Here is a 15,310-nt window from a genome sequence, read left to right on the forward strand (position 1 = left end):
CCATTGGACTGTTGTGAATAATAAAGGAAATAATATAATTAAAGTGCTTATATAGCTCCCTGTCCTCAGTATGCCACCAATCAGCAGTAACAATGAGGTTATCTATAATAATAAAAGGGTAATATGCTAATTAGACCGGATGTCTTCCCGATGTCCTTCCTGATATAGCCGGGGCTGGAGGGAAGTCAGCTCACGTCCTGGGTGCCGGAGGGAAGCCGGTGCCGACAGCTGGGGGCAGGAAGGCCTACTCTTGCATGAATTTTCATGTATTGGGCCTCTAGTAGGAGTAATAATAGGATGGTCCCTTCCCCAGAATTTTCATCCTGAAAGATGCCAAATGCTTCAAGAACTGAACAAGTTGATAGACTAATTGTATTGATACCACTGATGTGCAACCATCACTGGGGTAGCTCCCTCCAGCTGTTCACCGCCTCACAGCAGTGCCTGGGAGCAGCTGGTTAGAAAGGAAAGAAGAATGCCACTTGGCAAGCAAGCAACAGGGGGATTGAGGAGGAGAAGATACAACTATCTACACTGAAATATGACCAGAACAACTGCACTGTCTCTCTCTCCCTCTCTCTTCCTCTCTGACATCAATAAAAATTATTTAAAAAAAAAATCTAATTACTGAAAGCAAAAGGCTCAAATTGGTAAAATATTCACCACTAAGCTCTGAAGGCTAACCATATAAGCATACTAAATGGGAAGAAGTATATTAATCATAATTTATCTTTAAAAATCATAGTCTGATGGACATAAAATATCTTTTATCCCTCTAAAATTCAAAGCTCTCTCTCCATATCAACTCAGATCCACAGGAATCTATGATACTGGATTATATTATCTTTGCAGTTTTATCTAAGTGACCTTGGCTTCACTGAGGTCTGGGGTTTGGTCATCTTGAGGTTCCCTCGGATTGCCAAACTATACAGATATTGAGGGAGGAGCTTGATTTTGTTGTCTTTTTAAAAATATATATTTTATTGATTTTTTACAGAGAGGAAAGGAGAGGGATAGAGAGTGAGAAACATCAATGAGAGAGAAACATCGATCAGCTGCCTCCTGCACACTCCCTACTGGGTATGTGCCCACAACCCAGGTACATGCCCTTGACTGGAATCGAACCTGGGACCCTTGAGTCCGCAGGCTGACGCTCTATCCATTGAGCCAAACTGGTTAGGGTGATTTTGTTGTCGTTTTATCATAGGTAGCAAAATAGGCCCTGAGAAATATTTCTTATTCTCATTCACATGAGAATATTGAATAAATATACCTTAAGCTTCCAATAGGTGCCAGGTCCTCCTCTAGGTTACCAGAGTATGTGTGTTAAGAACTTTGGACACTATGAAATCACTAGAGGCCCAGTGCACGACACTTGTGCACTGCGGGGGAGGGGAAGTCCTTCAGCCCAGCCTGAGCCCTCTTGCAGCCCGGGACCCCTGAGGGGTCCTTAGCACTGCCACAGAGGCAAGAGAGACTCCTGCCACTGCTGCTGCATGCACCAGCCATGAGCCTGGCTTCTGGCTAAGCAGTGCTCCCGCTGTGGGAGTGCACTGACCACCAAGGGGCAGCCTGCCCCCTGGTGGTCAGTGTGCATCATAGTGATCGGTCATTCCGCTGTTTGGTCAATTTTCATATTAGCCTGTTATTATATGGGATAATTTGTTCACTTTACAGTTAACAAAGAGCAAATGCTTGTTTTTGAAGTAGTCTTATTTCTTAGTAGGCAAGAACTTATATTATTAAGATTATCTTATTATTATATTAGAAACAATAATGATACAATAATGACAAAAACAAGACTGCCTGTAGACCAATTCTACATATTTTTAAAAAGAAAGTCATTGAATAAAAACAGAATAGCTAAAGTTCATGTCATGTTCTATTTTATACAATGAATTTGAAATCTTATTGGTTAATGCATCAGACCCTGATCAAGGTTAAACCTGTGAGAATGCCATGCAGGTGGGCAAATTGCACATGTGAAGGAAATGGACCATGGCAGATATCATCGTTGATGTCTGTGTGGGCACCAGCAGCAGTCTAGAGTTGGCAGCGGAAGAAACCAATCAAAATCTCAGCTGCTCTGGCTCTGAGCCCCTCTCTAACCTCTCTTCCCAGGAAGAAGAACCAGCCTCACCTCTGGCTTCAACCCTCCCAGGAAAGGCTAAAAAGGGGAAATGCCAACTCTCTTCCCAAGGCGAGGAGAACAGCCCCAGTAAGGTCAGTCAAAGCCTCTTCGAACACCAATCTCCTTATTTGCTCAACCTTTTCTAGAAGCTTATGTCTATCATACAGAATGAGGTTTGCTATACAAGACAAGAACAGGCATCTTCCTTCTAACAGATCCTGAAAAGGGAGATGGGAAGGTGTGATTTCCCCCTTGCTCTGCCCTAAGCCATAGATCTTCACGTTACTTTCATACTACTTGAGACTTTGGGCAAAACACAAATTCCTGAATTAATGGCCTAATATATTAATGTGATCTTCACCTTGAATGGTTTTATATTAGCTAATGGCCAGTAATTAAAGGGATGTAGGAAGGAGTGGGGAACGATAGTGAGCTTGAGTTGAGTAAGAATAGGGGATAAAACGTGAGATAAAGAGCATCTGAAATGCACCCACTTTATCTCCCCTTCCTTCTTGGTTGGTGGCAGCTATCAACTACCTTGGCCACACCCTCCCTTCCTTCCACAGTCACCTTTCCAAGCTCAGGAAAGACTGATTTTTCTAATCTTCTAAAACAACCTCTCAGGCTAAAACAATAAAGGGGCCTTGGGCTCATATCTGAGACAAGGTATCCTTTGAAAAGTTCCAAAACTCATCTCTGGTTAAACAAAAATACTAATTTTTATAAGGGGCATACAAAAGCATGCTCCTGTTTATTTCCCATCTAAAATAGTCCTGTGGAGGTTTTTAATAATAAAAACAACAGTAGTGATAATTGTGATTATTATCATTACGCCTGAATTGTAATAAACTCAACCCCTGGTGAAATCTTAAACTTCGGTTTACTTCCTTTTACGATGTGGATAATTTCAATCATATTAATATACTTGAATATTAAGATTCCCTTAGAAATACAGCATTTTTTTCTCTACTGATCTATAAATCTGTTTCTATCCTACATATTTATGTTAGGGTGGTATCTTGACTATCCTAACATAACAGCATTCAACATTTTGCTAGGGCAACAGAGGAGTCTTTGAGCAAGAATAAAGCTTGGGATTAGACAGATCTGTGAATGCTAGCTCAGTCACTCAGTAGGTGAATTACCTTGATGCATTACTTAACCTCTCTGTCCTTCTGTTCCCGTCTGTAAAATGGGAGTAAACCCCACTTACTCCTATGGTTGTTTGGAAGATGAATTAAGAATGTGAAATGCCATCTGTAGTGCCTGGCACCCAAACTTCTCAGGACAGGTCTATTCCCATTTCTTAAACCCACCCCCCGTGACGACACCTAGCTGAGAGATGGCTCCAAAGATGTATACAATCAAACTTCTCAGGACAGGTCTATTCCCATTCGTTCAACCCACCCCCCGTGACGACACCTCTGAGAAGGTGATGCCAACCCCTAGCTGAGAGATGGCTCCAAAGATGTATACAAAGAATCCTTAAGAGAAGTAACTATTTGGTGAGGACATGCATTTGTACCAGCTAATTGTCATTCACGGCAAACTGTGTAAAGGCCTATGTATGGTAAGGACCTATCAAAATGTATGGGAGCACTGAAGAAGGAGTTTGGGGAATAGGGATCTTGGAGGAGATGACGGAAGAGGGAATAACTGAACTGAGACCTTGAAGGATGCGGGACACTGGCACGTGGAAGGGAGATGGGAAATGGACTCTGGGAAAAGGGAGCCCTGTAATTACAGAGATGTGAACGTGGGGATGTTGGGGGAGATGAGCATCCCAGCCCATGCAGAGTGCAGGCTGTGGGAGAGGAAGTGAGACTGTCAGGATGGACTGAGGCCAGGATGGCAAAGACCTTAAATTCAACCCCGGGGAGATTCACATTCAGACATAGACAATTCAAGGCAATAATTTTGTTAAGGATAAATTTTCTAAGAAAAAATATCATGAATGAACGCTACAGCATCTTTTTGGGATAAAACCTCCTAAGCAAGTGCAGGCAGTTATAGCTCTAGAACTTAGCCTCAAGCAACTGCCCCTTGCGTTGGATAGTGGGTAATACCCGGCTTCACACCATTGGAACATACTCAGTCAATTAAGAGAAGTACTGATTGCCGGCTGCAAAATATCCCCAACGATGCCAAAATGTCTGTGGAGTGGGTCGGGGGGTGGGGGGGAGAAGGTGTGATAATTAAAAGAATTGTTACTTGCGATGTCACAGGATCCAATGTGTTAACTCTGCATGCTGGGAAGCTAGAGTGCTCCCAGCTGCCACGGGGAGGGAGGATGTGGTTTGATCCCTGGCACCACTCGTTGGGACAAGATGAATCACAAATGTGTTAATAGTGAGGTTCAATGTCATAATGTGCCAGATGGAGGTGGTTACATCTCTGATTGATTGCCTCCTGGCCAAGGCAGGGGTTTTCCAGAAGGCGAATGTCTCCAAATTGGCACTGGAGCTCTAGGGATGAGCAGGTCTTTATTTTGGTCAACACGGACCTGACATTCTCGACTTTATGAAGTGTGGCTCCCCCAAAGGCCCAGGCAGCCAGGAACAGGATGCAGATGAGGGACGATGTGATGAGGGTGTGATATATGGAAGAAATCATTTTGCGCCGGACAGAGCTCCTCGGGCTAAGCGTGGCTGGGAACAAATCTATGGTTGCTTGGGGGTGGAGGGGGGATTGCAATAGAACCCTGCTTGCAAACTAATTAAATAACGAGAGAGAGAGAGAGAGAGAGAGAGAGAGAGAGAGAGAGAGAAAGAGAGAGAGAGAAAGAAAGAGAAGAGAAAGAGCAGGAAGGAAATGCTTCCCAGCTTCAGACACCAAATCCCCACAGCACAGCAGCTGAGTCCGATGCCAGGCTGGGGCCACCGGGCAGAACTGCAGAGCAGAGCATCACGGGGTGACCTTCCCGCCTGTCCCCTTGCACTCACCCCACTGTAACCACCCAGCCCTTTGTTGCGGTTGTCAGTCTGCCCCCCAGTGCAAGCTTCCAGCTATAAGCAGCCAACTACAAGGGCAATAACTATGGTGTCCTACGGGGAGCGAAGGCAGCCTCGCGTGCAGGCGCAGGGTCCTAATACAGGACAGTGAATAAAGCTTCATTACAGAACAATGGAGTTAGCTGCCAGAGCCTACAGATTTGAATAAACAACAAATAAGCAACATCTGCTCCAGCATATGTGTATGGTAAAAAAAAAAAAGTCACAAAATAAAAGAATTTGTAAATGCCAAAAGCAACCCGAAACTGCCAGCGCTACTGTGGAGTGAATTTTTAATTGCACATGCAAAGAGGCAGGCTGCGGGTATTAGTCTCACATATGTCTTGTTGCTGCCAACCTGGGAGTATAGATGAATTTAATTAAATAAGGATTATCCCTTCTCCCCAGTACAATTACTTATTTATAACAATGATAAAATTGCCTAATAAAGAAATTGTAATATTTCAAAACAAGCCTGGAAAACACCCTGGTTTCTGTGTAAGTTGTTCAGGGCGATTGGAGTTTGAGTGTCTCTTTGCCTACTGACAAGGAAGGGAAAAAAAGCAAACAACAAGCCTGATCATAAAGCCTGCCGCAGCGAAGCAGCCAGAGACGGCGTTACGGAGAAATATGAAGAAGGCACCGAGCCGCGTGGGAATCGGCCGTCGTGGGGTGAGCAGAAAATTAAGCCATCGACGCAAATGGAGGCCCAGCACCCGAGCCAACGGACAGGGCCGCCGGGACTTGTGCTCCACCGGAGTCCTAGTCCTAATCTGTCTTGGGAGCAGGCAGTCAAGAGCGATCGGTTCCCTGCAACCTGGCGATCCCGCTTCCCTGTGTGCTAATTCCCTGAAAGCAAATACCCACCCAAACCAAACAACAAAGGAGACGGACACTCAGGCCCTCTCAGTGCCAGTGGAGTCCATGTTTACCTCCCAGTGGGCAGCCTGCTTCATCAGGGAGGCCGGCACCAGCCCAAGTAGGAAATCATGGATGGCCATGTTGATTCACAGATGAATATTCCAATTATTCCAATTATTCCAATTATTACTACAGAAACCAGAATCTTCCCAGTCTCGTGATCTAAGTTTGTTTTCGTGGTTGAGCAATTTTGTTGTTTTAATAGCTTTTCTGCTCTAGAAGGGAGGCAAGCACGAAGAACGTATGACCTGGGGCTTTCTCTCATGGTCAAGTCAGAAGGCAACCAGAAACGAAGAACAGGGGCTCTGAGGTTTGGGACCGTGAGCAGTTACACAATCGCTCTACCTCAATTTCCTCGTCTGTGCAATGGGAATGATAATGATAGAATCAACCTCCAGGGGGAGTCAGTGAATTACTGCATAGAAAGAGCTTGGGACTACACCTGGCACAGAGAAAGCGCTCAAATGCTGCCAAGAACTTCAAGGGATGCGCTAGCAAGCCACTCAAATCTGTACGGGGCTCGTCCCTGTATGTTAGAAGCTTCCGAGTCATCTTTTGCTTCTTCATGACATTCATCACCATTGTTATTCGATAATTAATTGGTTTCTCCTAATACTAACAGGCTCCATGAGGCTGGGTTCTATTTCACTTCCGTGTGTATCGCCAGCACCTAGAACAGGTTCTTGCATGTATAAAACTCATTAAATATTTGCTGAACGAATGAATTCAGTATGGAAGAAGAACTGGATTTGAATTCAAAACATCCTGGCTTCCCTTTGTTAGCTGTGTAATCTTAGGGAACTTAATTTGTGGATGTCTTATTTCTAAAAAGGAAAAAATAGTGTGGCGATTACGTGAAGTAATGCCATGGAAACTGCTTGGGACGCTGCTCATCAGTGTACAGATGTAAATTGTTAACAATGGCCTGCTCCCTAATAATAATTGTAATTGATTGGAATATACAGTTAAGCAACACACTCCATGCATATTCAGGGAAACCAACTTTTTGAGAGATGTTGCTAGGAAGTGTGCAAAACTGAAGTAAATGAAGTATACGTTACTTAGGACTAAATGCAACACCCCACAATAAAGCATCAATTCTTAGATTTGAAAGGAATATACAAACTGTATACATTCCTAATTTATAAATATTGAAATCCATGCCAGTAAAATTATTGAAAATACCAGGTATAATATTTTAAGATAGTGATTATACTCTGCCCAATGCACTGTTGCAATGTTAAATTACCATTGATTAATTATTATGGGAACTCTTCTGGCTAAGACAAGAGAAGCTGAGATTGAACTGATCAATGTGGGGAGCAACAAGTATGTATGGAGTTCTCTAATGGGTCTGGCACTGTGCTTGGCCAGGGGACACTCAGTAAATAAGACAAGATTCCTACCCTTGTTTAGCATAAGAAAACAAATAATTATTCCTCCAGATGAGCTCTATAGAAGTGTCATTTACTAAGCATAGCAACAGCATGAGGGCAGAGGCAGAGAAAATAAAGGAGGAAGAGTAGAACAGAGACTGTGGAATTTGAATTTATCTGCTTCAGAAAGGAGAGTGGGCCATTTTTGATATTCTTCTAAATTAGTATACCAGTCCCTTTGAAATAGCACAGATAGGAGGGAGAAGGAGAGAGAGAGAGAGAGAGAGAGAGAGAGAATGAGTAAATAAAATCACTTGTTTTCTACTTCCCACATTATTAAGTTTCATTTATTTATTAATCTCTATCTTCTAATTATGTTTATTTTATTGTTTTTTATGATTATTTCTTGAGTTAGGTACTTAGTTTATTTTTCCCTTGTTTGATAATGAAAGCAATTAATACTATGAATTTGCCTCAGATTACTGCTTCTGTTCCAATTCTCCAATTTTAAATAAAGGGTTTATTATTATTCAAATGATCCTCATTTATAGTTTTAACTTAGCATTTTCTGCATTTGAAGGACTCAGTCCCCAAGTCCTGGGTTTGGTATTTTGTTTTGTTTGTTTGGAGGAGGAAAGTGTTACTTATATTTTTATTCTTGCTGAATTTATACCTATGGCAAAATGACTTATACGTTATATGTGAGAGTCTGTGCATGTGTGTTTGTGTGTAAGAAACCAAAGAAATAACCTTTGCATTTAAAAATTGTTAGATATTTTAATAAATATTTCAAGAACACTGGCAAAGAATACTTATTTCAATATTTTTCTATTAAGTATTTTATCAATTATATTAATGTCTTTTCTATCATCTTTTTAAAAAAATATATTTTATTGATTTTTTACAGAGAGAAAGGGAGAGGGATATAGAGTTAGAAACATCAATGAGAGAGAAACATCGATCAGCTGCCTCCTGCACACCCCCCACCGGGGATGTGCCCGCAACCAAGGTACATGCCCTTGACCAGAATCGAACCTGGGACCCATCAGTCCGCAGGCCGACGCTCTGTCCACTGAGCCAAACCGGTCAGAGCTTTTCTACCATCTTTTATTATTTCCTGTTTGACCTGTAAAAGAGGAGGGGAATCTTAAAGTCTCCCAATTTGGGGGGAGATGTTGGTCAAAAGGTAGAAAGTTGCAGTTATGTAGAATGAGTAAGTCTGAGATCTAAGGTATAGTCAATAATGCTGTATTAAACATTGGAAATTTGCTAAGGGATATTCAGGTTCACTCATCACATAAACAAGAGGGTAACTATGTGAAGAGATATGTTAATTGACTTGCTATAGCAATTATTTCACTGAGTATATGTACATCAAATCATCATGTTGTATACCTTAAATATATATAATTTTATTAATTTTTTAAATTAAAAAATAAAAGGAGCACAAAAGTTTGAACTGGTTGTTATGGGGAATTGGGCAGCAAATTAACAACAACAAAATCTCCCATTTTTATTGTGTTAATTTCCTATAGTACCGCCAGAATTTTTCGCTAAATAGTGTTATGAAAATAACATATGCGCATGGTAACAAAAGAAAAGTAAAAGATGCCAATTAATTTAAAACATGTTAGTTCCCCTTCTGTTAAGGTATAACCATTAACGGTTCTTTATATATTTTCCCAGAAGCATTCTGTGCACACTTCCCCCATCAATAGAAATAGATACACTCTTAATTCAAAGAGAAATCTAGATAGAACCTTTCACACGTATCCCCCCCACCCCACATTTAACAACTGTATATCTCTGAGACCAGTCCATACCAACAATTAAATATCTCCTTATTTTTCAAAATAATGTCTGAGTAGATTTTAATGTAAGCTTTACAACAATTGCTTAGAACAAAACCTATTTGGGGGCACTTAGGCTGCCTCTAGTTGTTTGTTAGTATAAACATTCTTGCAGTGAAAGTCCTTGTGTGCACATTTGAGTCTATTGGTAGGACAAATTCCAGAACTGTGATAATTGCATCAAAATTGCCTGCATTTAAAATTGTGTGACAGACAAATCACACTTCAAGTAATTCATGACAATTTAACTTCCAACTGACAGTGGGTGAGTGTTTAATCTACATGTTTGTTATCACCAGGTATTATTAAATCTTCAAATATTTGATAGTAGGATAGGTGAAACACATTATCGTTATTATTTTAAATTTTCATCCTTTATTTACAGGAGACATTGATCATCTTTATCATTTTTGTAGAGCTTGTATAATTTTCCGTGGACTGCCTATGCATTTGCTTTCTTCATTAATCTAATAGTATCTGTTGTTGTTAATGTTCTCATTAATTCGTAGGGGCTTTTTACAAATTCATAACATCAGCATTTATGTACTGAATGTTAATTACTTGGAATGTAATGATTTATGATTGTCAAACCATAGATGAGGTTTATAATTTTGGTTACTTTTAGAAGTATTATTTTTATTTTAGGTTTTCTTTTAACTTGAAGTATATTTTATTAATATTATAAACCCCAATTAGTTTTTGCCTTTATAACTCTTTTATTCTATGTCCAACATTTTACAGAAGCTTGATAATAAAATAGAAGTTAAGCAAATCATTATTGTAAGTTTTATCTTTTAACCCTAAAGTATTTTGTGATATTTTATTTCCTTTCAAAAATTTTAACAGTAATTAACTTTAACTATTTTGTTGTTGTTTTTTACTTGACTTTTCCACACCCTATTTTAATTATTCTATAGTACTTTATTTTCAGTAACATCTTAATCAACCAGGACATTGTCCTGGAAGGGTAGGAAACAGAATGCACTTCATGAGTCCTCCTTTGAGAATGACTTTATGCTGCCCTTGCAAATAGAAGAGTATGGATGTTTATGAAATCACTGGTTAACATTTTTCTAGTTCTAAATTACACATATAATGGTCAATATCCATATGCCATCTAGTGTTGCTAATGAAATATTTGAATTTTTTCACTTTGTAAGTAATCTGCATTTTTCTGTCTGGAAATTTGTGGATAACTTCTCTCCTCACCTTACCCGTCCACTTCATACATTTTATCATGCTATTTAGGTGTTCCTATTTCATTGATGGGCCTGCTCTGTGTTTTTGTCTCATATGGACTGAATAATGAGCTTCCTTGATCTCTGGTGGCTTCAGCTTGGGTTTGGCACTGGAGATAGGAGGATAGGAAGAGAGGGAGTTGGGAATATTCATTTTCTCCTCTGCCTCCCACTGTGTCCTCACAGCTTGGCTGCCTTTCTCTATAGAAGGCAGCTTCCAACACAGCGATGCACTCCACATTCTGGTCACCACTCCCTTGCCCCTACAGTCCTAGGAGTGGTCATTTCTCCATAATGTTTCTAAACCTAGGATTTGGCACCATCCATACTTTTGTGGAAACTCCTTCTCAGTGACCCAGGTGAGTGCCACCTGTTCTCTTTTTGGAGAGAAATCCCTATTCTTTCCTCTACCCTTTCTTTAGACTTTCCACCTACCACTTCAACAGCTGTATTTCTGACTTCAAAATGTCCAGTTTGATAATATTTCCAAACTGTCATATGACCAGAATTAAGTCTCCCTGTTTGTCTATTTGTCATTGCCCCAAATGGTCTTCTAATCCCGCTAGCCAGTAAGACTGCTAATTTCTTTACATTTATAAAAATTATGACATCACTTAGAGCCTGCCTTTAGGCTAAAAGACTTTTAAAAAACAAGAAACTCATTCAGTGCCATCCCCCCCCCCTTTTTTTAATCCTCACCCAAGGGCATTTTTTTTTCCATTAATTTTAGAGAGAGTGGAAGAGAAAAATATTGATGTGAGAGAGACACATTCATTGATTGCCTCCTGCATGCTCCCTGACTCAGGGCCCAGGCGAGAGAGGAGCCTACAACCAAGGTACATGCCCTTGACTGGAATCAAACCTGGGACCCTTCGGTCCGCAGGTCGACGCTCTATCCACTGAGTCAAACTGGCTAGGGCCCATTTCTTTTTTAAATTATTGAAGCCTTCTCCACAATCTGCCTGTTTTCGGTCATTCTCCAGTGCCTTTAGGTAGAAGTTTTAAAATATTTTATCCAGAGGTTATAGGTGTCTGTGGGAGGGTTGGCCAGTTAGGGGTTACTCACCATTATCAGAATCAAAATCAGACATTGTATATTTTATATGAAAAGGATGTTTACTCATTGAAGATTATTCTCTTACACAGATGCAATAATTTAGCAAATCTCACTGAGAATATTAATTTCTGGGAATGATGTTTTGGTAGTCATTCTTTTATTGGCAAGTATTTCTTCTGAATAGCCTCTGATTATGAACTGCTAGATCTTGTAGTAGTCTTGCTGTGTATGCTGGTTTCATAAGGTGACAGAAAAGGTGTGTCTTGTTGGATTTCAGAGTTAAATGAGATTATTTTAGAAATTACGCTCTTAATGTGTTAGTACAACTCTGCAGTGGACTTGTCTCTTCAATCCATAGGCTAGCTCTTCCTATAGAATTGTCCCTATCTTCATCTACAATATAGTCTATTTAAATTCCTCAAGGCTTCTGGAATATGAATGATTGAATCAATCCCCCTCCCTGCTTTTAATAGCACCAAACCGTATTTCCTCTTTATATTTATACTAGAGAGCCGTGCATGACATTTGTGCATGGGTAGGGTCCCTAGGCCTAACCGGTGATCAGGGCCAATCAGGTTCCCTGCCTCCACGCCTCTTCTTTCCCTTGCTCCCTCAGTTCCCTGTGCCACCAGCGCTGCTGGTCACCCACCATGTTCTGCACCACCCCCTAGTGGTCAACACATGTCATAGAGAGAGATCGAATTTCCATTCTCCTGGTCGAATTCCCAAAGGGACACTTTGCATATTAGCCTTTTATATAGATAGATTCTTTTGCTCATTTCAGTGAGAATTTTTCAGGGGCTGAAAAGAGGGTAGGATATTTGTGACCCTGGCTACCTATCTTATATAAGAAGTAATTTTGCTCTAATTCATTTAGGAAAATGTTTAAATGTCCTTTTTTTCCTGCTAATATTTGGAATATTGTGCATGAGTAGATAAAATAGTCTTTAAAACATCTTTAAGTTTTAAAGGTATTTGAAGAGTTCATCACATGCCTTCATCTATTTGTGTGTCTGTATGTAGCTTAAAACCACAATCTATTATCTCTCATGGTTCTACGGATTAACTCAACTCATTTATGTGGTTGTTTGGAATTGCTCATGCAATCAAAGTTGGAAGGCATCTGGACTGCAGTCATCTGAAAGTTTGACTGGACTGGACACCCAAGATAGCTTATTCACATGGGAGCTCATCAAGGTTGTCCACCAGAGTGCCTACCTGTGGCATCCACATACAGTTGGGTTTTTTACAAAACAAAGGTCATGTTTGCAGAGATAATATTCCTAGAACAGGTATCTCAAGACCCAGGAAGGAGCCAAGTAGTTTAAGGGCTATGTTCTGGAAATAGCACAGCATTGCTTCTGCCATGTCCTATTGGTCAAAACAGTCCACATGCCTTCATCTTTTGAATGAAGTCACGTTTTCAACTTTGAGTAAAAAATTCAGTCATATATATTATATATATATATACTTATATATGTTAAAAATTCATATATATCTATAGCTATATATGTAATTCATTCCTACATATATCAATAATTTCCCTCTGTCTTTATTAATTGAACTAGTTTCACTTATTTTTTTCTTATTTTAGTCCTATTTCTTCTTGGGTTAACAATACTGTTTGTGAAAGTAATGAAATTACATTTGCTTTAATTGTTATTCAGATTTCTCCACTAGGCAAACCTTCACCCATACTACTTTGCTCTCTAAATTTGAGATTTAAATGTAGATTAGTGCTGTTGCCTAACTTTCCAAATATTTTTTTTTTGGAATGATTGGGGTGACTTAGATGATACCAGCAGAACTCTTAATTGAAGGTCAAGGAAGGCAGCTCCTATTGGCAAGAGAACCTCTAGCTTCGTTGAGAGGCATTCAATTAGATGGAAAACAGATGCTTATTTTTATCTTAAAAACCTCAATGCAGGTTATGTTGTAATTACTTCAAAGAGCAGGATAACAATTTATGTAATCAGCAGGACCCTATAATTACTAATGCATAATTTCTAAACAGCATTTAGCAAAATGAGGCCCATACATACACTTTGTAATAAAAAAGATGTGTTTGACACCACACTAAATTAAATTAAAATTAGCATATTTTCTTCCAGGACATACACTAGCTTCATCTGCTTTATTTTGCTTCACTAATTCCTGTCTACTTCTCGCTCTGTTATATGATTATGGAAATGCTGACTCACAATGATAGCTGAACAAGGGCATAGGAACCAGAAGTAGAGAAAGGCTGCCTCCCCTGCTGTCCAGGACATTATAAGACCACCTAAGACCATGGTCAGCAAACCGCAGCTCGTGAGCCACATGCAGCTCTTTGGCCCCCTGAGTGTGGCTCTTCCACAAAATACCACGTGCGGGCACGCATGTACAGTGCGATTGAAACTTTGTGTCCCATGAGCAGAAGTCAGTATTTTGTGGAAGAGCCAGTATTTTGTGGAAGAGCCACATTCAAGGGGCCAAAGAGCCGCATGTGGCTCACGAGCCAAGGTTTGCCAAGCTGCAGTTTGCTGACCACTGACCTAAGAGATGACCCCAAAATTACATCTAGATAACTTGTTTCACCTGAGAGTTTCACATGAAGGTCACATAATCACTTAATTTAGGATATAAGTTCTGGCAGATAACTTAAAAAATTACTTGTTCTTATCTCTTTATAACATGTAAAAACTGAGGCCCAGTGACATGATATGACATGTACAATATTAAGCAGTTGGCAGAAGTAAGAACGTATTCCCTCAGTTAGTCCCAGTCCTATGTGAAATCCATCCCACTATCCTGGTCTCCTCACACAGAGTTAATGGTAGACAAGCCCCACTGATACTGAACATTTCTGTAGTAAATATTTTGAAATTTACTTGTACATTTGCATTGCTAGTGAGAGTTTAATAGTAGCAGGTAGAAAATGCAGTGGTAGTAGATAGTAGTCGTAACACATGTGGCATCTCCTTGGCAATGAGTAAGTTCTACCTTTTAAGAAAGTTGAATAGCAGTTACTTACATTCTCTGAAAAGACCATTGATGAAATTGCACACCTTGACGAATTCTTACCTTTAGTTCCTGAAGTCAGGTCAGGGTGATCACCAATCTCCTCTTCAAAGCTCTGGACCTGAGACACCAGAATTCGTCAATCTCATTATCTTGTTCCCCAGATACCCCAACCTGCCTCTATAGTGACAGAGAGGTGTATCAGTAACCTGTCACTGTCCTGGTTTCTGTGCCCTTCCCTGCACTGTGGTTCCCTTTAGGGCGGAGTTTGTTCCCCCAGAGCCTATCAGAGTGCATGCCTCACAGCAGCCGGCTCAAAGGAGAGGTGGCCAACCTTGGGATTTACAAGTAAATATCCTCCCCCACTACTAGATAATTTGACATGAAAAGAGGGGTGGGGCATGCTCTTCTGTATTTTCTTTGTAATTATATTAAAGAATGGAGAAAATAATGAAAATGTGTATATACATATTTTTTAAAAGACTGAGAAGTGCAGGTGGCCATGCCATCTAAATAGGGTGAAAATTAGCATGAATGTATGAAGGTGGGAGAAAAAAGCAGAGGAGATATGTGAAATGGGAGTCAAGCTATGTGACTGTCAATAAACCCCAAAGCGAACTAACAAAATACTGATCCCATAAAAATAAAAAATAAGCCCATCCTGCTTCTTTGTCTAAGGCCCTGCATTAGTCATCTTGGGGGAAATATTTCAAAGACACATCCCCTCGATGACAAAACCTGGGCCTC

The 15,310-nt window shown here is 40.2% G+C and overlaps 1 protein-coding gene across 1 annotated transcript in view; it reads right to left on the reverse strand.

Annotated features, from left to right (window-relative positions):
• CCDC129 (coiled-coil domain containing 129) overlaps nucleotides 1-15,310 on the reverse strand; it is a 57,732-nt gene that overhangs the window by 24,874 nt on the left and 17,548 nt on the right. Inside the window, exon 8 of the mRNA XM_006774953.2 lies at nucleotides 14,627-14,684. Coding sequence (XP_006775016.1) covers nucleotides 14,627-14,684 — 58 coding nt within the window. The remainder of the gene's footprint in view (nucleotides 1-14,626; nucleotides 14,685-15,310) is intronic.

Source organism: Myotis davidii, unplaced genomic scaffold (genome assembly GCF_000327345.1).
Source record: "Myotis davidii unplaced genomic scaffold, ASM32734v1 scaffold125, whole genome shotgun sequence".
NCBI classification, from domain to species: Eukaryota; Metazoa; Chordata; class Mammalia; order Chiroptera; family Vespertilionidae; genus Myotis; species Myotis davidii.